The sequence below is a fragment of the Pistacia vera genome, unplaced genomic scaffold (genome assembly GCF_008641045.1).
Source record: "Pistacia vera cultivar Batoury unplaced genomic scaffold, PisVer_v2 Contig288, whole genome shotgun sequence".
NCBI lineage: Eukaryota > Viridiplantae > Streptophyta > Magnoliopsida > Sapindales > Anacardiaceae > Pistacia > Pistacia vera.
Window position 1 is genome coordinate 564,561 of NW_022196099.1, and position 26,154 is coordinate 590,714.

Below are 26,154 nucleotides of genomic sequence, written 5' to 3' on the forward strand. Positions count from 1 at the left end.
ACTAAACATGAGCCCGACAAAAATAAAGCAAGTTCATAGCTTGATAGGGTAAGTGGTTGCACTATGCAGGTTTGTTTCCCGAGCAATTGATAGATGCTTATCATTTTTTAAGACCTTGAAAGGCAATAAGGGTTTCAATTGGATAGAGGAATGCAAGAAAGCTTTCCAAGAACTGAAAAGGTGCCTAGGAAATCTTCCATTATTGTCAAAACTTGTCCCACGTGAGCGCCTTCTATTGTATTTATTGGTTTCTCAGTTTGCAATCAGTGCTACCCTGATGCACAAGAAATGAGGAGTTCAATGGCCTATCTATTACATAAGCAAGCAGTTACTCGATGCTTAAACGAGGTACCTGAAGATGGACAAGCTCGATTTAGCACTCCTTGTGGCAGCTAAGAAGTTACAGCCATACTTCCAGGCACATATTGTGTACGTGCTAACAAACTTTCCACTCAAGAAACTAATGTAAAAGCTTGAGGCTTCGGTACAATTAATTCAATAGATAATAGAACTGAGCCAACATGACATCAAGTACTTCCCAGAAACAGCGATCAAAGGGCAAGCACTGACAGACTTTATTTCAGAGTTTTTCTATCCGCCTAAAAGGGAATTGAGCTCGTCTGAAGTGAACACTTTAATGAAAGTAGTTCGGTAGAGGAAAAGCTTGAAAGTCTATGGCAATAAACCTTATATGTGGATGATTCCTTCAATGAAAAAGGAGTGAAAGCAAGGCTTCTGCTTGAAGATCCCAAGGGGGATCCAATTCAGGCTACAATTAGATTCGGTTTTGTCGCCTCCAACAATGAAGCAGAGAATGAGGTCATGCTCTCAAGAATTTGTTTAGCCAAGGAAATGGGGGCAGAATTGATTAAGATTTATATTGATTCTCAACTCGTCGTGCATCAGATCTCCGAGGAATACCAAGCTAAGGAAGAAAGAATGACATCTTATCTCCGAAAGGTAAATTCTGAGCTTGAGTCCTCTAAGAGCTACACAGTGCAACAAATCCTTAGAGAACATAATTAAGTGGTTGATGCTTTAGCTCACCTTGCTTCAACATTAAGTAAAGAAGCTATGAGCTCAATTTCGATTAAACTTTTGCAAAGCCTTAACATCCTCGCATCAGGAGAAGCAATAATGGCAATGGGGTAGAGATGTAGCTGGATGAATCCTATAACAGCCTATTTAAAAGATGGAATAGTTATTGGGGATAGAAATGAAACCATAACCATCCGTGCAATGTCAGCTCGCTTCACCCTTATAAATGAAAAGCTCTGCAAGCGGGGATACGACACCCTGCTATTTTGATGTGTTGACCATAAAAAGGCGGACAAAGTTCTGAAGGAAATCAACCAAGGAATCTGTGGAAATCATGTCAGGGGACGATTTTGGCATACAAGATACTCCGATAGATATACTATTGAGTGACTGTTTATGATGATGTAACTAACTTTGTTCGAAAGTGCGACAAGTGTCAAAGATTTGCCAACATTTCTCGAACTCCACCCCAAGAGCTCACAACTCTAACAAGTCCATGGCCATTCGTAATTTGGGGGATTGATTTAATAGGCCTGCTACCTTAGGGAAAATGAGGAGTAAAGTTTGCAGTAGTCGCAGTCGACTACTTCACCAAGTGGGCAAAAGTTGAACCTTTGGTGACAATAACAACAAACAAATTGAAGGACTTTGTCTACAAAAACATAATCTGCAGGTTTGGAATCCCACATACTATCATAACTGATAATGGGAAACAAGTTGATTGTGAGGATTTCAAGATGTTTTGTGAAAGGCTCGATGTAAGGAAAAGTTTTTCAACTGTCTATCGACCTCAAGCTAATGGACATGTCGAAGCAGTAAATAAAGTAATTAAGTACACTATGACAAAAAAGGCTTGATTCTCTCAAAGAAAGATGGACATATGAGCTACTCGAAGTATTGTGATCATATAGAACCATGGCCAAAAGCTCGACTGGAGAGTCCCATTCTCGCTCACATATGGATATGAAGCAATGGCTCCAATGGAAGTTGGAGTTGGCTCGTTTCGGCGATCAGTCTTCGACAAATATATCAATGAAGAGTTGTTGTGCTTAAAATTGGATTTAATCGAAGAACGCCCATCTAAATCCCAATTAAGAATAGCCTCGTATCAACAATAGGCAAAGAAATACTTCAACTCAAAAGTAAAGAATCGCGATTTCAAGGTAAGGGATTTAGTCCTAAAGAAAATTGTCCTCGGGGCAAAAGACGCCTCCACTTGGGCCCAAATAGGAAGGTCCTTTCAAGATTTCAGCAAAGCTCGCACTAGAAACTTTTCACCTAAAATATTTAAATGAATGCTGAGCACATTAGAAGTATTATCAGTAACTGGCTCGGGTTCAGTTTTTGTTTCTTATTTTATGTTCTTTATTATTATAAGTTGTAAGGCCAATTATGGTCAACATTTCATTAATATAAAACAAACAAATATTATTCTACAACCAAATTTTGTTTTGAAAGTCTATTGAGATCTCAATCTAAGCAAACATTACAAAAGAAACTCGAAGTCAGAAGCTCAAAAAGGCAGCCTAGCTCTGTAGTCATGCCATAGTGCAAGCTCAACAAGGGTGTACCCCACGACCCGAAAAAAAGCAACTTGGAAGATCATCGAGAAAAGCACGTCGAGGAGGAATCACTTAAAAACACGGTGAATAAGACTCGAGACGGGCAACTAACCCGAACTTGACATCGTCACGAGAAAAAATCCTCTTACCTGTTTGTGAAAAGTTCTTGAGAAAGCTGACAAAAGCACAACTCAAGAGCAAATTCGAGCTCAATATTTATTAAGTTCGCTACCTAAGTTACTTTGACTTCGAAGAAAAACAATAGGCAACAATAAAAAATTAAGTAAAAACGCTTAAACCATTCCCATTCATAATATTTTCATTACAAGGATTGTTCAAAAAAGGAAGTACAAATCAAAATCTAAGTTGGAGGGAGATCTTTGGCCGAAGTATCCAAGGTGCTGCCATCCTTAGCAACCTTGGAAGTATCAGTTGGAACTTTTGACGTGACCCTTTCCTTAGCCACCCTGGGGTGTTCTTCGTTGACTTTCTCCTTAGGAGCTGCCTCAACAGTAGGCGAGCTAACATTCTTGATCACAATTTTCTCTTCCTCGATCTCAACCTCACCATCCGAACCTTTATGAAACTCAGAGTTGTTTAAGTAAACAAACTCCAACCACGCAACCTCAGCCCTCGTCCTCTCGACCTCAGTATGATACTCAGTGAGGAGGAAGGAAAAGTCAAGTGAGGGATTACTCTCCCATATGAGCTTGACCAAATTTACCGACGTCTCCCAAGCATGCTCTTCGTCGACGGATTTTACTATGTCATCCTCATCAATCAGAAGGGCGACGTTTGCTGAGACCTCTTTACAATCTTGCTGAGCCTACAACTGTTAGAGTAGATGCCCTAGAGCCAATCAATTATTGTAGAATTGACTTTGTAATAATATTCATTAATCAATAAAAGGCATTTTATTATATATCGCGTAAATCATTATTATTGCAATATATATTGATATATGTCCTTAGAATGGTAGAACAGTGACGAGGGTATCAAGTGTTTTAAATCTTGATAGTGAGAACCCTATGAGCACATATGGTAGCCATTTTAGAAACGTCCGTAGCCCCAGTATTATTTTGAAGTAAGGGCACAGATAATACAGTAAGGCTATCATAGTGTTGAACGGCCCTGTCGAAAGGCAGTGACTGATCTCACTTGTCAAGGTTGTTGGGTGACAACCTGGTGTAACACATGGGTGCTTGTTGTAGGTGATTACACCGCAGCAAGTTCACTGGACTGACCCACCAGAGGATTCCATATGGATGGTAGCACTAGTGTCTATGGAACAAGTCCTCTAACGAATGGTTGTGCATTTGATCCTTAGACTTGAGATCACCGGAGCGCCCTGTGCACCGATTGGTATAGTTTGACACTAGCCTAACGCAGTTCTTTTCAGAGCTGTCAATACGGTGGTGATTGGCTGCATCAAGGAGTGTATCAAGACTATGGTGGATTGACAGAGGATTCATCACTCCCGGGTATGGGAGAAGTTATCTCACGGCGCAATTCAGTATATGGCAATGACACTAAAACTATGGCCACAGTGGGATTGAGTTGTTGCACTATCCAGTTTATAATACGAGTAATTGGTCCAGAGACTGAATACATAATATCGAGAGTAACCGAAGGTTGACACTATTTCTATGCCTTCGTCTCGTCGAGATAACGTATGATGAAAGGATCGAATTGCATGGTAACCATATCGTTGATAGGTAGCTACTTTTGCTGAATCTGAATCTATCGGGTGGCCATGATGCCTTGCTAGGGGCCAATCTTAGTCTGTGTATTAGTGAGACGATTAATTGGTGTTAATCACGATACTATACACTACCGATATGATAGAAGACAATTTAAGATCCAAGAAGAAAGAAGGGCGTTTTCGTCTTTTAAGATGAAAGGGTATTTTGGTAATTTCACAGTGCAATTAAATTTGCTGAGGTCGTAGCCTTTATTTAATTTGTTAGAAAAATTAAATAAGTGAAATTACATTTAAATGTGTGTTCACACATATTTAAATATATTATCATTATTGTTAAATGTTAATATATATTTAAATATATATATTAATTGATTTTAATTGAGATAATGATGGAAAATAAAATAAATCAAATTGGGAGTGTTTGGCAACATGGGGCGTTTGGGTTGAAGCCCAAGCCTATTTCGTATGGGATTAGGGCAAATTGATTAACTATAAAAAGAAAAGTGTGTGTGTTAATTAATTAATGAATTGATTTCTTTTTAAAAGAAAAACACACACAGCAGCTCCACTTTCTTCTCCCACGGTGGAAACCTTTCTTTGGCCTAAATCAATTCAATTTGATTTCTTTTCTTCTTAATCTTGAAGCCAAAGAGGATCTAGCAAATACCTCTTTGGTTCTTTTGAGATTGTCTTTGTGTGGACTACGTGGGTTCGATCCTATACTTGGATCGGTAGCAAAACGTTCAAAGACAATCGTGGTGGAGCCTCCAAACGTGCGTATGGTTTCTAAACACAGATTATTAATTTCTGCAGATTCTTGCTTTAATATGAATTGTAAAATTATACCCTTGATCTTGGCTCATGTAAACAATCCTTGTATTTTATTTTACTTTATTTGTTTCCGCTGCGTATACGGAACCGTTTACTAACAACAACAGCTCGCAATCTCGAGCTATTAGTTGGCTCTCCAAATCCCCAATCTTGGCTTGAGCAGCTGTAAGCTTAAAGGTTAGTTTGTTGTTGAGACCTTGTAGATGGTCTTGATCTTAGGTCAATGAGCCCTTGGAAGCCTTGACCTGAGAAAGTTTATCAATAAACTATCTTTCCTTGAGAGCCAGGACTTTGGCTTGCTCTACTTTATGTTGATTAAGCTCATCTCTCAACCCCTTGTTCTCCTCTTCTTGTTTCCAAGTCTTCTTGAACGTTTCTTCTCTAAGCTTCATCATGTCTTCTTGAACTTTGGTTGCATTTTCTAGTGTATCGAAGTTGTCATGATAGAGAATGTTCAACATGCAAACTTGAAAGGAAGAAAAAGAAGGGTGAATAATTCTACAAAAGAAAAGAATCAAAAAGAGGAGAAACAAGCTAATTTACCCATGAAATTGTGCCCGTGGCATGAGAAAGTTGCTCATGTGGGAGCAGCGCCTTATAATCATTATAAAGCCTTGTGCACACTGTGCTCCTTACGATGGAAGCCCCCGCAGTGATATGTTTGGGCTATACATCTATTTTGGCCTTGAGCTTGTCGGTTTCTTCTTCGTTGCCATGCCCTCACGAAGAAGCTTTTTGGCTGCTTATTGGCCCAGTAGCCTTAGCCATCGGAACGCTTTTTTTCTTGGCCAAGTCCCTCGCCAAAATACGGGACTTCGCTACCGTCTTTTTGAGCCTTCTCTAAGCTTGCTAACATTTTTCTTCGATCTCTTCTAAAGCCTGGGAGCGGTTTTCTTTGCAACTTCCTTGGGGTCAATTGCAAGCTTCTTCGAGCTTGAAGCCCCTTCAAGCTCACACCCAGTCCTATTTGACAGCGGGCTGAGAGGTCAACTTTGGCTCAACCTCGCTCGACTGAGTGGAAGCTATGGCCTGCTTCTTCACAATAGCACTAGCCGAGATCTTCCGGTTATGGCTCTTAGGCCTCTTAGTGTACTTCGAATCTATGAGAATAATAGTAAATCGCATATAAATGGAAAAGGGAAAATGTTTTTATAAGGCAAGCCAAGTCACACAAACCTTTCTTCATCTTCTTGGCTTTTGCTTTGAAGATGTTGGTAAAGATTTCCGAAGATTAGCAAAACTCGAATGCGATCAAGTGCGTGCAAATGATAAGCGAAGTCACATTGTGATCACTCCAAAAAAGAGTACTAAATGCTTGTAGTCGTAAAAGTGAGCTTGTCGACACGTAGTTCCGCTCGTGATTTCCTACAAAAGAGACAGAATAAGTCATTTTAAGCCCGACCAACAAACACCTAATTGCGAAGTGAATACAAGAAAACCTACAAGATTCGTTCCCAAAGGCATCAACATCCCCACTATACTAAAAGAAGTGGTATGAGTCCTAATTTCCGGTCTTCTTTGGCACCCCGACTAATCCTCTAAGGTCTTTCCTCTTCGCCTTAGAGAGATAGTACTTATCATCTTGACTTTTCTTCAAGCTATAAAAATGAACGAGCTGCTCAACAGATAGCTCGTGCAAGCTAGCAAATTTGAATGCTATGTACATCCCTATGATTATCATATACAAGTTCCCTATCAATTGAAGGGGAGCGAGGTTTAAGTGTTCAAAAACTTTGGCAATAAAGGGGTGAGCATAGGATTGACATTCCACAACTCAAAAGGGTTTTGGAGATCGCCACCCAACTGGCGAGGGGATCCTTCCATGAGTATTCACCCGGTAGGAAAAGAGCACAATCGATCGCATATTCCTCTTTTATGCGATATGTATTGTCGACAGTAATCAACGAGGTTGACTTTTTACTACGTCTAGTCAACTGTCGAAGTCTTGTTGTGACTGGTTCCTCGCTTGTGCTCCACGAGCCCTCGACTCCACTATCTTGACTACTCTCTAATACCTCGGCTGTGAGTTTTTCTTGAACTCTCTCCTTGGACTCATCCAAAAATGTAAAGGAGCCTTCTTCGAAGAGTTTATCAATACTTTGGTTGATGGATGTCATATTAGGTAGCTTGCACCTGAAACACGGAAAAACAAGTGTTACTACCTATCCACACTTGCATTTGGTTCAAGCACCCAAGAAGCTTGCAAACGAGCACCCTACGATGACTCCTAACAACCAAACCAAAATCCCAACGAAGGATTTTGGCGACTGCTCATCTAAATGCTCATAAAACCCAACTTAGTGGGTTTAAATGGTTTAAACCCTAGAACTAACTAGGCCACGACAATGGCCATCCTAACAATAAAATGCAAGTGCAAAATAAAAAGAAAACCGGAAAAGTAAATTTGGAACACTTACTTACAAATAGAAGTTGAAGAATGTCGCTAGAAAGCCGCTGCGAAAGGAATGAATGATGAGTGCTTGAAACTGTACTCATACTTTGTGATTTTAAGGGTATGTTGTGTGGGAATTAGGTTTAATTTGCTAATTTTACTTAATTTTGATACTTCTTTTGTTTTCTAGAATCACATTATGAATTTTTAGGTATTTAGGTGCTAAAAACTGAGGATTTTGAGCATACATGTTGAAGAGTAAAGAATCAGAATCATGCAGGAGCAAACGGTTTAAGAATCATAGCTCAAATGAAAAAGTTATGAATATTAAAATATTGTTCGCAAAAAAGGATTTTTGGGTTGTGGCATGAGTGAACACGCTGCACTAAAATGGGTGTAACTTTAGCTACACAACTCTAATTTACCTGATTCTTGTGGCGTTTGAAATCTAAGAGATATTTATATAAATTTTTTGTTTTGGCTGTGATCCTAGAATATGGTTAAAAATTGATATGAAAGTTATGTCAGTGCATCAAAGACAAGCAGACTCAGGTTCTGGAACATGTGTCGGTGTTGCTACGATAACTTGAGCTAAAGACCTCAGATTGGGATGATTCTTGGACCATTGGAAATTTGATTCAAAAATCTGAAATTAATATTTTTTATTTCTTTGTCATATTCAGAAGATTTTATGCTAAAAAGTGGAAGTCTTTTAGTGCACAATTTTCCAGCAGCAGTTGTTAAGAAGAAATGGATAAAAAAGGGGAACTTCATGAAGCTACCATAAATTCCTCAGCATGAACTGGATGCTGTTCCACATATTTTTTAAAGCTTTGGAAGTCTAGTTTATGTAGAATTTCACGGTTTGTTATTCCGAGTTTTCTAGAGAAAGATATTCTAGTTTTTAGTACTGAAGGGTCAGCACAGAAATCCTAATTCGACAAGGACTCAACTTAAGATTAATCCAAATTTTATTTTCCTATTTTGAATAGGATTTTTCCCATTACTTTCCCACAACCCTTGCACTATAAAAGGATTTCTTTAGGTATTTTTTGGGGGACTAAAACTTTGAAAGAGGCAAGGAGAAGAGACTTCAACTTTGAGAGAAGCAAGGGAGGAGATCTTACCTAGGGTTTTCATCTTTTCTCTTGTACTTTATGTTTTTGAAGGGTTTGAGGTTTGATTTCTCTATATTTATGTGTAACTAATTTCTTTTCTAGGGGTCCGATGTAACCTAACATGATGGTTTTATGCTTTGATTAATTTTATTTTTCTATTAATCCAATATATTTATAGTTCCATTCATTGCACTTAATTCGATCTTGATGTTTTGTATGAAATAAGAATGGTAAACATCACATGCTAACTTTGAAATACAACACAATTGATTGTTTGAGACATTTTAAGGTAAACATCATATACAAACCTGAATAGGATTTTTGAATGATTGGCTTGTGTAGAGGCAAAGATCTTGCTAGATACAATTTGGTTTATATTTTGAGTACTTCTTGTTCTTAATGGGTTCTTTATTTTTAGGCTATACTAAACATCCTAATGAGTTTAATGGTTAAGAATACTTGGTTAAACCCGAACAACAAACGGTAATATCATGATGATGGAAGATTGAACTCCAGGAATTGGATTGAGACAACAATAAATTAGTTATTAGTAGAGAATCGAATTGTTATGGTGAAATCAGATACCTAGGTTTTTCGTGCATTGGCTTTCAGTTAATTTTTAATTGTGTTATTTAATTCAGTTGGTTAAGAATTTATTTTGCTTCCTTAGTAATCAATTTAATTTCTTTTGTTTAAAATTTTGTTTATTTTATTTGTTTAATTAAGGCACAATATATTAGGATTAATTGAGTGCTTACAAATCTCTATGGGATCGACCCTTGCTTTTGCACACTCTATTGTGATATCTGCTCGTGCACTTACGAGGAATTAAAATTGTTCATCAATGAATAAGTGCTTGCAAAGTTGGTCAGAGTAAATAGCGAAGAAAAAATAGGTTGAAAACAAGTTTTCTCACACATAAGGGCTAGACAGCCTGTTTTATAGTGTTGGAAATCAGATGGGAAGCGATATGGGCCATTCATTTTGCGACGAATCTTAGCCTTCCATTTAGCGAGCTATTTGGACCATTCAACAGTGACACATGGCAACGATCTATGATGGGCGATCAACCATCAAACCGAGTAATCATAACCATCGACGCACGTCACCTCAACTCAATGAGTGGCAAACACACATCGATTCAACTCCGTACATGGACAGCTATCACAGTGCACGTGCAGCAAAATAACTGCAAAAGCCAGCCACATTTAATGCATGACATGCTAGCTTGGAAATTACCCTTATGTCCTCTATTTCAAAACTCAAATTTGACATCATTGTATGAGAAGCTAAGTCTCGGTCACATTGGGTGAAATTAAGGTCGCACGATAAAGCTCAAGTTAAGTCAACGAAGGAATTCAGTATAAGCGGCAAATTGAACAACTTCAATTTTCGAAGCTCGACACAATCTCCAAACACTAGGGGCAAGTGTTGTGTGTGATTTTTCCAGAAGCTTAAAGATCTGAGAAGCCCAAAGAATTGTAGTTTGAATTGGAATCAATGTAACCCAAAATAAGCCCGACCCAGTAGAAGCTCATCAAAGCGACCAATCTTGACAGTTGTTTGATGGATCAAAGGATAAGCATTAATCTCTGATATTTCAGAAAAGATAAGACCAGCATTGATTGCAGCGCGATCTCAGTGCACAATCGTAGAAATCACAAGATGCATACCAAGTTTGATCACAATCCTAGATTTATCTCTCTTTCCTTTGTAAAAACCATGTATAAATACTCTTAAAAACAATGCAACATGGGTTAGACTTTGATTGTAGACAAAAGACATATTTTTGTACCTCCCTAAGCAATAAAAACAACAGTGGACGTAGGTTGCAGTTATAACTTGCCGAACCACTTTAAAAATCTTCCCGTGTTCATTCATTGTTTGCATTCATATTATTATTCATGGCTGATTCCAGTGATCACGCACACATTTGTTCCAATTCCGTCAAGTCAATCAGATCTCTCTGGCTGGTGAGATTTTTCGTATCAACAATTTGACACTAAGAGGAGAGCCCTCGACAAGCTCTCCTATTCCCAGCAGGAAAAGACAATTTTAGTGACAATCGTTCACTCTGAAATTCCCTATGGCTCGTACAAGATCCAAGGCAGTCATTGGAAACCATGATAACGTGGACACAACCCACCAGGAAGTGAGTCAAACTGTCGCTCATGGCTATCTACCACCGCCACAATAAGGCGGGGACCTCCAACCCAAAAAATGGTCGGTTGATGGACATGATAAAGTCACTGGTTGTACAAGTAGTGCAACAAAATGTGGCAGAATTGAGAAAAGAGCAACAGACCAACGTGAATCTCAACCAACCACATTTCTGATTATTCCCTTTCAAGTTTAGACTTCTTCATTATAAAGTAACTTTTACTGATAAATCTAATCGCGTTTATTTATAGATTCCTTATATGAGATATTGATAAATAAAAAGCATTTTTGAAATTGAGATTCTATATTACAAGTATTCAATGATCATGATTACGAAAATTTAGTTTCATGGGTATTTTTTTTAAGCAAATGCTATACCTTTTACATTAACGAAAGCTTTAGTATGTTTCAAAGAACTGATTATTTTCTATTTGCTTTAAGTTTGTGGTTAATGTTAAGGATTCTCATAACATGGGCTTCGCTTTTTATGTGATATATTTTGGCAAAGCCTTTTATGCATAAGTGGTAATTAGATAGGAAAATTGCAGGCAGTCAGGGTAGGATGATGTGAAAGATGGTATTTATTTATGACAATTTCTTCCGGAGTACAGCTGATAAGAATGTTGTCTGTAACAAATTGGATCTAAAATGGATGTGGGGATTCTTTTGTTAATGTTACTATGCATTGTATTGTATAGATGGGAAACTATCTAATATACTTATGACTAGTGGAGTTGAGTATAGGGATTTCAATGCCAAGAATGTCAATGCTCAATCGTCTCATTTCGACTCTTCTACCATAAAAAGCTAACTGCAAAGATCGAGAGTCAAATTTTCAATTTGCATTGGATGCTTGATACATTTATTAACAAAATAAGAGAATATTTTAACACTGTGGTGTAGCTGATTTCTAAGAAATGAACTTCAGGTTCCCCAGCAATCATACTTGTACATCTGAATAGTGGAGCTATAAAGACCTGCACATTAATTTCTTAATCATCCTCACACACAGGATTCTTCAGCTATATTCCTTGCATGAATTATCTTGTCAGAAACCGTTTTAGAGACATTAGGTTCATTTCCTTCGACATTGTGCTGGCATTGGATCACTAGTACGGATGATAAAATGCAATAGCGTGATGAAGCCAAAATGTTTCCAATCGATCCCAGGTCCACGTTCTCGGCCTGATTATCGGCAATTTTTGCCTCCATATTTGATGGGAACCTTCCTTTCCCCACCAATACAAGGTCGTAAACCCCACTTTGCCCTATCGTTAGCAGTTCCTGTTTAATGTTGCTCATCATCTTCTCTTGGTACTCCACTGACTCGTTCAACTTCCTCTTGAATCCCTCCAGTGCGGCCTTATCCTGGTCCTGCTCATAGCATTTCAGCGCACTAGATAATCACTGTTTAAAATCATTGACTCATGTTGGAGAATTTTACCTTTTCCCCCTCGTAGTTAATCTCGTTGCTTGATAAGCCATTGTCGTTCTCAATGAACCTTACCAGAGTCAGCTTAAATGTTGTTTGTTCTGCCATTCTCCCGCCTAGTTCCAAAGATTTCCGATCATCGGAGCCCCCGACGAATGCAATGCATACCCTTTTTGGCATGGAAGCGGTGGAATCTCCCACCATCTTAGACTCGTAATTAAATCCACGGTCGACGAGCACTGCCACCGAGCAAGGTGCATTCTGTAAAACCATCCGGTTGACCTCTCTCCACCCTGGTAAAACGCTATCCATCGCCTCTGCGCCGTCTCCTCTCCACTGTTTGTGGAAGGGCAAGAGGATCATCGTCACCCTCTTGTCCTCCGCAACATGGAAAATGTCCTCATTCATTGAAGACAACGATGAAATGGCTGTCGAATGGCGAACAATAGCTCTTCCCAGTTGGCTATAAGTTTCAAAGGCAGCGAATATTTGATCATTTGACATGCCTCGACCGATTCTATTAATGAAAGGAACGCCATTCTTTCGAGCTTTCTGAACCATGACAATCGACGACGAGCGATCAGTGAGCTCAACAAGGTGCATGACGTAGAGTTTGAGACGGGATATCTTGGTGTTCCTCATTAACTCGACAACATTGATGAGTGAAGGAACATTTTCAGGACCGTGTATGCAAGCCATGATCCGAAACTCGTCTTCTAATTTCTTGCCATTCGCTGATTTTCGCTCCAATTGTCGTCGAGTTTGAGTAGTAACACGGCGGAGGGGTTTGTAAATAGCCATAACAGTTGGAGTTGTCATGAAAGTAGTAACGAGTGCCATGAGCACCAAAATTGCGAACATCTCATCATTAAGAACCTGTTGATCAACACCATAACACATTGCCACAAATTATTTGTTGTCCAAATAATTTTTAATTAATCAAACAAATCATATCCTTAATTAACCCAGTTAAATAAATTATGCCACATAAAAAATGCATTTTTTTAATTTACTGTGTTCTTATATAATTTAACCATGTACCTCAAAAGTGTGCGTCAAAATCCCTCTTCAAAAAATAGATCCAAATTAAATCAATTAAATTTAATTACATTTACCATATGAGTTTACCTACTCAACAATTATTCTCTTTGTAGGATAATTGATCGGTTCAAATTGCTTTTGAATTTCTCTAGAATAATGATAATATTATACTTATAAATAAATCTAACAAAGATTTTCATAGAAAGGGATGTAGCAAAAAATGAATAAATGAGTGAATATAATGAGTTTGGTTTTTTGTTTCACTCTTCTATTAATTTTTTACCATCTTACTTTGTAAGATTTCTTTGTAAGTGTAATAATATTACTCCTAAATTAAAGCCTTCTTATACCGTGCATGTAAATTACCAATATACTAGTTTAAAAATTAATAATATTTTTCAAATTTCAAATTTAAATATTTTAAATTTAAGAATTAAACTAAAAAATCCAATTTAAATGTGAAAGACGAAATATATTCTAACATTTTTTATACAAAGAAGTAATGGTATTTATTAATAATAAAAATGATGAAATGAAAACGAGGTTAAAATTTGGCTCACCTTCTTTTCCCTGCCAATGTTAAGAACAATCAGCTCCACTAATCCCTTTGTGTTCATCAGCACACCAAGCGCTAAGGATTCTCTAACGGGAATCATACACATCATCGCCATCACAAAAGTTCCCAATATCTTTCCCGCACAAGCTGTTGATATCACCAACACCAAAAGCCCCCACGCCTCCGCACCTCGTATCTTCGCCACATCGGTTTTTAACCCACTTGACGCAAAGTAAAGCGGCAGCAACAATCCCGACACAAAATCCTGAATCTTCGTCATCAAACTAACCGAAAATACACATCCTTTTAGAATCGTTAAAACAAACACAAAAGCACCAAAAATGGCATGAATTCCGATAAGGTCAGTGAGAAATCCTGATAACATAACGCCAGCTAAGGTTAAACAAACATAAACTTCATCAACGACGTCGTGTTCGCATGAGCACTGGCGTGCAACCCAGTTCATAATTGGACGGACAGCAATAAACATGAAAGCAACAAATGCAACACCTGAAATGAGAACCCATATAGATACTAATGAGCTTTTTTGGGTCTCATGATCCGACTCGTTACCTGCGATGGCTACAGCTAGAGCTAAAAGGACCCATGCAGCAACGTCATTAAAAGCCGCAGCGGCCATGGCGATCTGACCAACTTGCGTTGTTAGGAGTTTGAGGTCAGCTAGAATGCGAGCCAGTACAGGGAAAGCTGTAATGGAAAGAGACACGCCTATAAACAAGAGGAATGGGCCGTAGCCCACATTTTTCTCTGCATAGACGGCTTTTTTGAGAAACAAAGAAACTCCAGCTCCGAAGAGGAAGGGGAGTGTAGTTCCAGCTACTGCTATTTTGAAAGCACTTTTGCCGTTCTGACGAATTGAAATTAAATCAAGTTCAAGGCCAACGAGGAAAAGAAAAAAGAGAAGACCAATGCTTGCTACTGACTCGAGTAAGGGAGTGCTCCATGATGGGAAAACTAAATGTAAGTATTCTTTGTTTCGTCCCAGAGCAGACGGTCCAAGCAAAATCCCACCCTGAAGGAGAACAATAAAAAACACGAGATAATAAGAAAAAGAGAACAATTATGTATATAGTGAAAAGAACATGCAGGAAATTAACGTACAAGAATTTCAGCAATGACTTTGGGTTGTCGAAGGGGTTTAATAAGGAAAGCCAGGAAGCGGCTGGTGAAAAGGACTAAGATAGTTTGTATAATAAGTAAAGGGAATGCGTAGTTGAAAGGATTATCGCCTTGCCAAACTCCATCTGATGAGGTTCTAATGGTGGTTATGTTGAGGGACTCCATGGTTAATGATAAGTCAAATATAGAAATGTATATGTACCTAATTAATTTCTCTAAGGATTTTATAGAGCGGAGGTAAGAGGTTCTGTCAATTCGCTATTACAGTAATGGCTATTTCTAGTTATTTGAGGACATCTTTGCGTCAGGGTCCACTTACTAGCATCAATTATTTGCTTCAATTACTATATAAGTAATACTAAATATACAAAAAGGTATATAAATAAACAAATTCAATCCTTAAAATTCATAATTATCTCTTTTTTTTCTTTTTTTAAAGGTTAAATTTATCTCTTTATATACTTTTTTATATACCTCTTTGTGATATTAGTATTACTCAATTCTATATATATCCTAAAATCATCGTACACGTCTCGCAAGTGGGTATTCCACCAGGCTTTACTCATTTAAACATTGGACTAATTTCATCCACGCGGGAGTTGTTTTCAAGTTTGTCAAACGTGGCTGACGAGTGTGGAGTCAATAGGTAATAATGTTTATCGACGCTATTTTGATCATTACGAAATTATCTGTCTTAACAAAATCGATCCGTTGACCATAGTGTGAAATGCTTTAGTTGGAAATGTTAAAGAAAAATGTTAATAAATCGTGAAATTTAATGGTTAGTACTTAGCATAATAATCATAACGGTGAAGACATTGTTGTAGTGCAACTACTATATCTTTCCATATATATACATATATAAATGTTTTAAAAATCGGTCAGGTCAGTGACTCAGGCAAGTGACTGAGTCCCGGAATAACCAGTTAAACAGATTTGACCAGTGGATCAGACCAGTACCATCATCTTCTTGATCTCATCACCGAATTTCTCCTTCTTTATCTCATTAGGTCATGAATCCCTCACCTTTCATGTGATCAAAACGTGTCCACCAACAAACAACTTTTTATTTGTTTTTTATTAAATACAATACAGTATACTTTCATCTTTTGCAAGAACATTTAATATTTGTCTTTTATTTTCAATAAAAGTTCATTAAATGCAATATAAGTACATCTTTTTTATTTATTAAATTAAATTATTTACTTTTAATCTCTTTCACCTTAAGATTGCATGAAGGAAGAAGAGTACAGTAGAGTTAGAAAGCTTCAACAACTTCCTTCTCGAACTCTCTTTGTTGTTCTTTACTCTTTCATTTCTTTTATTTTAATTTTTAAAGCTCTTCCGATTTCTTCAGCTTTCCTCTAATCAAAATGTGAATGCCTTCTACACCAAAACACACAAACACATTTACTCTTCTTTTTTTGACAAAATCCTCATTTTCTTCTCTCTCATTAGTTGTGTGCCGCCACTATTATATGCACCTCCACCATTCTCCACCACCATCGCCACCGTAGCAGCAATGGCCTAGGGATTCAACTCCTCTCACTTGTTTTTTCTCCTCTTCTTCGAGTTGGATTCTCTCCCTTCTTCTAGTGGCTTTGTTGATTAGTGTTATTTTTTTTGGGTTGATTAGCCCACGTCTTTAATTGAAAATTGTAAAAGGGATTTGAATCTTAGAATCTGGGAATTTGAGTTAACCCGATTTTGTCACAAAACCGGTTGAACCGGCGGGTTGCTACATTAGTTCAACTGCGGTCACAACGGGTTAATTTCTTTTCCCGGTTTTCTACCTTGACCGACCTGACTAAGCCATCAGTTCCCGATCAAACAGGTTAAACCAGCCGGGCTGGCCGGGTTTTATAACCTTGATATATAGTATAATAATCATAATGGTGAAGACAGTGTTGGACGGCACACCAATGGGGGATTTTATTAAAAGACTATTTTAAGTTAAAATTTAATTAAAATACTATATAGTTTGTAAATGTTAACTAAATGACCTTGTTTTTTATTAAGCTTAATTTAACATGATTAGGGGTTAATTAGGATTAATGAATAATTATATAATCTTTTAAAAATTATAATATGTCTCCAAAGAGTCGAAATTGTTGCAAACAAACCCAAACACCTTCTTCTTCTTCCTCTCGCCACATTAACGCATTCCTCCGCCATTAACATCTTCTCCAACACAAATCCTCCTCCTCCTCCTCCTGACATTTCGTCCAGGTATGTGTATCTCCCCTTTTGATTTTATATTTCAATTTACAAAGATTTAATGATGGATTGGGTTTGGGTTATGATTTTGATTTAGTTGTTTAGGTTGTTGGGTTGTGTTTGATGTAATTGAAGTTGAAAGGAGTGAAATTTGTTGAGAATTTTCTTGCATTGTGGGTAGTTGGGGATGGTAGCACCGATTGTAGGTGGAGATGACTGAAAATGTGTTTTGGATATGATAGATCGCATAAGCGATCTGGTACGTCTGGTAATGTATTAGATAGATCGTTTAAGTGATCTAGTACGTCGGGTAATGCAGCAGATAGATCGCTTAAGCGATCAGGTATGTAGCATAAGATCACTTAAGCGATCATGGTTATTTATACTGGATTGCTTAAGTGATCCAGTAAATGATATACCAGATCGCTTAAGCGATACACCAGATCTGTCAAGCGACTGTACATATGCTTTTTAAAATATTTCAACCCTTAGTACATCAGTTAAGAATATTTTTTTTCTTGCATTATAGGTAGTTGACTATTATTAGACATGGGACAAGTTGTTTTGGGTGTTGAATATTTTGGTGAGTGGGTGGAGGAAGAAAGTAGCTGGAAGTGGATTGGGAAGAGCAAAGAAGTTATACCAATTGTTGTAAGCACAGAGGTTAGTTTTGATGAGTTGATTGATGAAATAATTAGAGGAGGTGATTTGAGTTGCTCACGTAGTGATATAGTTGTGAAGTATGTTTTAAGCAGAGTTCCTGAACATTATAAGGTACCTCCTGCTATATTAAAGTCGGATGAAAGTGTGAAGTTATATATAATTGATGTGGCTAATAATGGTTCGAGACCGATTTTAAGGGTTTCTTTTGTAGAAAAACCGTTGGAAGTTGGTTCAAAGGAAAGGGATAATGAGAAAGTTGGCGGAGATTTGCCTGGTTTTAATTTGAACTACGAGGGCATTGATTTGTTAGTTGAAAAATCAAGAGTAGACGGTGAATTGGGTGGTAAGGAGGACACTGTAGAAGAGGTTAGTCATGGAGGGCAAAATGAAAATGTTGAGGAGGAGGACCCCGTAAATGTTCCGGTAGATGTAGAGATTCCTTTAAATACAGATTATGCAGAAGGTGTAGTTTGTGAGGAAGAGAACACTAAGGTCGTTTATGCAGGTTCAGAGGGAGCAATTGTAGGCAGTAGTGAACTAGCTCATCTTTTTACGGATGGATCGGAGTTGCACATAGGGTATTTATTTGACAACAAAGAGGAAGTGGTGAGGAAGCTAAAACTTGTTGCTGTGAGAGGTAATTTTGAATTCATCACCAAAAAGTCAAATTCATTGATTGTGACGGTTGCATGTCATGACTGAAAGTGCAAGTGGCGGGTTTATTGTAGAAGGTTGGCGGAGTCGAAAAAATTTATTCTTAGCACATATACCCGTGAGCACACATGTGGTTTGGGACATATTTCAGATGAGTATCGACAAGCCTCCGCTGATGTTATTGGACAATTTGTCAAAAGTCAATTCGTTGAAGGGAAAGGTCCATCTCCTAAAGAAATTCAGAGACTTGTGTGCACAGAGATGGGATGTGCTATTAGTTACTGGAAATGCTGGAAAGGGCGACAACATGCACAAGATTTTGTGAGGGGCACGTCGGAGCACGGGTACGCATTATTAGAAGCATACCATTAGATGCTTGAGTTGACAAACCAAGGTAGCAAGACTGCTTTGAAGTGGGACAGGAATATGATATTTAAATATTTTTTTGTTGCTTACGGTTCTGCTATAAGGGGTTTTGTAAACATGAGAAAGGTGTTGGCTGTTGATGGTTGCTTTTTGACCGGAAAGTATAGAGATACATTATTGGTGGCCACTGCACAGGACAGAGAGAATCACACATATCATGTTGCATGGTGTGTGGTTGACTCTGAGAATGACAAGTCATGGACTTGGTTTTTTTAGCAATTACATATGATAGTGCCTGACAGTGATAAGTTGTGCATAATATCCGATAGGCACAACTATATAAAGAAGGGGACTGCCACTATTTACCGTCAAGCACAGTACGGATTTTGTATGAGGCACCTTGGTGAGAACCTAAAACAAAAGTTTAAGTGTGTTGGCCTTCTTCAGACATACTATATGGCAGCAAAAGCTTATCGGATTGATGAGTTCGAGGAGCACTTCCAGCAAATCCAAATCAAGGATGATAGAGTTACTAAGTATCTTGAGCATGATGCTGGTTTCGAGCGATGGAGTAGAGCTTACTTTCCTGGAAGAACGTTTGATGTCATGACCACGAACATAGCCAAGTCCATAAATTCGAAGTTGTTAATAGAAAAAGAATTTCCAATAGTTGCACTTTTTAATGCAATCCAGAGGACATTGTCACGGTGGTTCCATGAGCATTGTACAAAGTTAGATAATTTTACTACAACCCTTGTTATGTCAGCTGAAAAATTATTGTGAGAATGTATGAAACTGTCAAATGCACTGTTTGCCTATCCTCTTAATGCTCAAGAGTTTACTATGCGCGGCTATGGTCCAGATGCCCTAGTTAACCTTGTTAGTAAAACTTGCAGCTGTAAAGTGCTTGACATTCAACATTTACCTTGTCCTCATGCACTAGCAGTACTGAAACACCAACGGAAGCCAAATTTTGGTTCAAGAATTTACATGGAACTTTGCTCCCTTCTCTATATGGAAAATCACTACATGCTAGTTTATTCAGAAACGATATATCCAGTGCCTTCAGAAGAGCAGTGGGTAGTGCCACCAAAGTTGGCTGACATTATCATCCATCCGACATTCAAGAAGACAGCAAAGGGGAGAAAAAGAGTTAAGCGTATTCCATCAGTCTCTGAGGTTCCCCAGAAGATGAATAAGTGCTCAATTTGCAAGCAACCTGACCACAAGAGAAGCAGTTGCCAGAAGTAATCACATGCAGATCCAGAAAATTAGGTTCGAAGAAGGATGAAATTCAGGGAGTTGCCAAGGCCAACCGTTGATGAGTTATTGTTTTCAATTATTGATGTTTTAAATTTTATTGTTACCTTGAATAAATCATTCTTTATATTTAGTATTCTTGTTACATGGCCTAAATATTTGTTGGTGATTTTAGTTTGGAATTAGGTTGTTAAATTAAGGAGAAAGTATGGAATTAATATGTGTTGGTAATTTTAGTTTATCAAAATTCAAGAAAAAAGATGGAAAAGTGTGTATTGCCCATGATCACTTAAGCGACTAAGTATATCGCTTAAGCAACAAAGGGTTTTTCATAAAAAATCGCTTAAGCGATATCATAGATCGTTTAGGCGATCGTGCACCTGAGCAGATATTGATTCTGCCCATCACATGATCGATCGCTTAATCGACCAAGTGAAAAAGAGAAGAATCGCTTAAGCGATATCACGGATCGCTTAAGCGATCATGCACCTGGCCAAATATTGATTCTGCCTCGGACTTGATCGCTTAAGCGACACTTTGTAAAAGCAAAAAATCGTTTAAGCGATCGTGCATCTGGCAGATTTATTCTGCGTCGGACTTGATCGCTTAAGCGATAGAAATCGCTTAAGCGACCTTTTGTAAACGAAGTTCCTTTGACTACTGAACAGATTGTTTATGCAAATGGTTTTGCAGAGTTACAACTCTGTACATAAAATTAAATTATCTACACTTATTATATTACTGTTGTTAGTCCTTTTTTATTTAATATTTATTATGATTAATTATTTTTTTCATTTCAATAGAATGTGAAAATAACACTTCGGTCTTTGTCGGTCAACACTGTACATAAAACTTAAAGATCTATTGTTATTCTATTATTTTTGTTAGTTGTTGGCAATAAAGTATTCTTTATTGAATGAACCGTATGGAATTGTAACTGTGCAAAACCATCTGCACAAACAATCTGTTGATTAGCCATTCAAAATTCGTTTACTCCTTAAAATAACAACTCTTTTAAAATCAGACTGAGAAGAATCTCAAAAGAGTGTAATATTTATCAATGCTCTAAAAATTTAACCGTCTTCTTCTTTATCCATTTCTCAACTCTGAAGCCATTTTATTGCTCAAACTCTTAACATATAGGGTGTAAGATTCATTCAGTTGACCATGACCATTATTATATTTTTATTAAACATATAGTTCTTGTACGTCTATATCAAACATATATTGTGTAGAATGTTTACGTCTATATTAAATATATAGAGTGTACAATTCGTTCAATAGAACATGACCGTTATTATATTTTAATTAAACATATAGTTTTTTTCCGTCTATATTAAACATATATGGTGTAGAATACTTACGTCTATATTAAACATATGTCCATAAACTTGGGAGATAAATATTGAAGTAAATTACCTTTAATCAGTTAAGCGATCCCGTCTATTTAGCCTTAGTCGCTTAAGAAGGTTATAGCAGTTGCGCTGAAACACTTATTGTGATAACAGAAGCGAGGCGTTGTTCATAGTGAAAAAGTTTTTGAAAAATTCTGGCACTCTCTTGGTCTACAGAGTTCAGAGCATATGGTTACAGAGTTCAATTTTATATATCGGTTAAGCGATCTTATATACATAAGCCATTATTTACTTAAGTGATATCTCGCATCGCTTAAGCGATCATGCCTAATTTCCTTTGTACTGTACAATAATCATTCTCAAATTCAAGGCTACAGATTTAGGTCGAACAGAACTACATAACCATGCAAGCTTAGTGAACATATCTTCTTCTTCTTTCTTCAGAACATAAAGGGTGTGTTTGGTTGAATATTCTTATCCATATTCCCAAAATATTTGTTTGTTTAATTATTTAGGAAATATTAGTTTATTTTTTTAATTAATTAAGACCCCTTAAGTTTATTAATTTCATTAAATACCCCCAAAAAAAAGTTTAAAAATTAACATAAACAACCCCATCCACCCATACTTAGCAGATTCCAGCAACCACCATCGGTGGTAGCTGGAATCTGTCACAACGGCCTACAAACGACCAGAACTGGCCCGTAATTCACCGATGTGGCCTTTTTCGGCGAGATCCACAATGGATCTCGCCGAAAAAGGTCAGATCTGGCCGTCAGGGATGGCCGTTGTTGACGATCAACGACGGCCAAGACTTTTGTGGCTGTCAATAGCCAGATCTGGTCATAGATCTGACCTTTTCTACCAGATCCGTGGTCGATGTGGCCAGAAAAGGCCATATCAATGCCCTACCCACCAGATTCGACTAGTCTGCATCGTAACACCCTTTTCTGGCCAGATTTCGATGGTGGTGGCCGGAATCTAGCACCGTGGGTAGGTGGGGGTGTTTTTGTTAAATTTTAAATTTTTTCTGGGGGTATTTATGAAATTAATAAACTTAAGGGGTCTAAAAGTAATTAAAAAATAAACTAATATTTACTAAATAATTAAACAAACAAATATTTTGGGAATAAGATTGGGAATATGGATAGAAATATTCAATCAAACGCACCCTTTATGTTCTGAAGAAAGAAGAAGAAGATATGTTCACTAAGCTTGCATAGTTATCTAGTTATGTTCGATCCAAATCTGTAGCCTTGAATTTGAGAATGATTATTATACAGTACAAAGGAAATTAGGCATGATCGCTTAAGCGATGCTAGATATCACTTAAGCAAATCATGGCTTATATATATAGGATCGCTTAACCGATATATAAAATTGAACTCTTTAACCATATGCTTTGCACTCGGTAGACCAAGAGAGTACCAGAATTTTTTAGAAACTTTTTCACTATGAACAACGCCTCGCTCCTGTTATCACAATAAGTGTTTCAGCACAACCGTTGTAACCTTCTTAAGCGACTAAGGCTAAATAGACGGGATCGCTTAACTGATTAAGGGTAATTTACTTCAATATTTATCTCCCAAGTTTATGGACATATGTTTAATATAGACGTAAACATTCTACACCATATATGTTTAATATAGACGTAAAAAAACTATATGTTTAATTAAAACATAATAATGGTCATGTTCTACTGAACGAATCATACACCCAATCTGTTTAATATAGACGTAAACATTCTACACCATATATGTTTAATATAGACGTAAAAAAACTATATGTTTAATTAAAACATAATAATGGTCATGTTCCACTGAATGAATCGTACACCCTATATATTTAAGAGTAACACTAGCCTTACAAAGAGGCATACAAAGAGCCATACAAAGAGACAATCCTTGCCCTTAAAAGAAGGGAAAAAGAGAGAGAGAGAGAGAGGCAATCATGAATTTTAAGGGTATGGATTGTCTCTTTGTATGGCTCTTTGTATGCCTCGTTGTAAGGCTAGTATTACTCTATATTTAATATAGACGTAAACATTCTACACCATATATGTTTGCTATAGACGTACAAGAACTATATGTTTAATAAAAATATAATAACGGTCATGATCCACAGAACAAATCGTAAACCCTATATGTTAAGAGTTCGAGAAAGAAAATGGCTTCAGAGTTGAGATATGGATACAGAAGAAGATGGTAAAATTTTTAGAGCATTGATAAATATTATACTCTTTTGAGATTCTTCTCGGTCTTTTTTTAAAAGAGTTATTATTTTAAGGAGTAAACAAAGTTTGAGAACGAATCGTACACCTTATATGTTTAAGATAGTATTAATCGCTTAACCGATCTTCTGAAATACAATTAAAAAAATCCGAATACACAAGATCGCTTAAGCGATTAGGTTAAGCGATCTTGTGTATTTAGACTTAGTCGCTTAAGAGATCCGATGGTATTTATGATATCGTTTAATCGATTCTAACCTTTTACACTTGGTCGCTTAAGAGATTTACAATCGTTTAAGCGATCACGAACTAAGAATACATAAGTGCCCACACAAATAATTGCTTAAGAGATTCTGCCTCGAACATGATCGCTTAAGCGATCATTTTTTAGGCATAATCAAAGCTACCCATATCTATGATCACTTAAACGATCATTTTGTATCGCTTAAGCAATTCTTCGCTCTTACTCTTGGTCACTTAAACGATCTCTTCTAAGGCAGAATCAAATCTGCCCAGATCTATGATCACTTAAGCAATACCAAAGTATTGCTTAAGCGATTCTTTGCTTTTACTCTTGGTCGATTAAGCGATTCTTCGCTTTTACTCTTGGTGACTTAAGCGATTTTGGATCACTTCTTCCGAGGCAGAATCAACATCTGCCCAGTTCTATTGTATCACCTAAGCGATTCTTCACTTTTACTCTTTGTTGCCTAAGCGATGTAGGATCGCTTAAGCGATCTTGTCTGAGACAGAATCAACATATGTCTAGATCTATGATCGCTTAAGCGATTCTTCGCTTTTACTCTTGGTCGCTTAAGCGATCATTTGAGGAAAACTCTTGGTCGCTTAAGAAATATATGTGGTCGCTCATATATCGCTTAAGCGATCATGAGCAAAACAGATTTTTCCTACATTTCTCCTGAATTATGTAATAATTTGTCTTTACAGAGCTAATTTCGAAATAACTGTGATTGTGATACATTTTGACCTCACTCATTTTCCTCCCAAATCCGAAAAGAATAAGCAACAAAATTAAGTAATTTATATCAATCTAATTCATCACAAATTAAAATATAAGAGACATCAATGTAATTGAAAGTTTAAACTTAATATCATCCATAATAGGGCCAAAACACAGTAAATCCTAAGACATTTAACTCTAGTTCTGATTGTAATAAAATTTCCTCCACCTAGACAATTGCAAAGAAAAACCCAATTCCAAGTACCATTTTTCCTCTCATTTCCCTTCCATACATTCTCATTTAACTGATGACAGCCCCCGCCACTTTGAGAAGTTTTCAAATTCTGCATAATCATTGTCTGAGATCATTGTTTGGTACCATGCCTTGCCAACAGCCTTGATTGCAGATGCCACCACTTTGAGAAGTTTTCGAACTCTGTATAATCACTGTCTGAGATCATGGTACCATGCCTTGCCAGCAGCCTTGATTGTAGATGCCTCTTCCTGGCCACCAGCCTTGATTGTAGATGCCTTGCCGATAGCCTACTCTGACAGCCCAAGCCAGTTTGAGAAGTTCCCTCTCATTGTTTGCGAGCAACCTGCAAAATTGTCCCGCACACCTGTAGCCACGTCAACTTTTCTAAATAGAAAAAAAAAATCAAAAAGTTTTTCAGGGCCAATTTGTTAAATGGAAACTTGGGATGTCCAGGGAGTAAAATTTTTTCTCTTCACAAACCCAAGTTATGGAGTGCAAGATTGAGAAGTTCACTGAGTCCGTCTATTCTGGTAAAGCTCTGTATAAGCATAACACTTGCAGCATCAGCACCACAACCCTCAACATCAATATCACATAAACTAAAAAATTCAAAGTCCAAGTTCCATACCTTTTGATTAGGTTGTGGTCACTCAAAACGGATCCATTTCCCCATGAAAGCACTTAACAGCCCAGTGCTCCTGACAGTTGCTCATTGTTTCATCATTCAAGTCGTCCATCGAGGTGTTGGTCATGTCAAACTGAATAAATTTCAGGACATATGCCCTACAAGCAGCACTACAATAGGAAGAAGACATTAGTATTAGAATCAGCTTATAGAACAATTGTATTATGTCAGTTAGTTTTATACAAAATTTACCTTGACTCATTTGTTGGGACAAGAATGTGCTTGAGTGGCCACTTTTAGGTCAATACTTGATCACCAAAGTGCTCAAACATCCCGCTGTGGCGCAACAGCCACGGGAATAACATGGATAGTGGCTCCAACTCGGTCTTCAACTCGGTCTCCAACTGCCTGTCTCGACAAATAGTTAGGTTGGAGTCAAGGATGTTTAGCAACCTCTCCTTTAGAAGCGTGATGACTACTATCAAGTGCATATCCTTGATGTTGATGATGCAGTAGACTCTTTTAACCTTTGTCCAACTGTGGCCATATTTGGGCCTTCCCCTCCGTACATACTACATCATCATGTCATCAAACT

The 26,154-nt window shown here is 37.4% G+C and overlaps 1 protein-coding gene across 1 annotated transcript; it reads right to left on the reverse strand.

Annotated features, from left to right (window-relative positions):
• Nucleotides 1-2,961: 2,961 nt before the first annotated feature.
• LOC116134418 (cation/H(+) antiporter 20-like) lies at nucleotides 2,962-15,137 on the reverse strand. Its single transcript, XM_031420094.1, has 6 exons — nucleotides 14,955-15,137; nucleotides 13,837-14,865; nucleotides 12,248-13,111; nucleotides 11,893-12,177; nucleotides 6,136-6,216; nucleotides 2,962-3,426 (listed from the first exon to the last, which is right to left on the reverse strand). The coding sequence occupies exons 1-6, from the start codon at nucleotides 15,135-15,137 to the stop codon at nucleotides 2,962-2,964; spliced, it is 2,907 nt and encodes a 968-aa protein (XP_031275954.1).
• Between the last annotated feature and the right edge of the window lie 11,017 nt (nucleotides 15,138-26,154).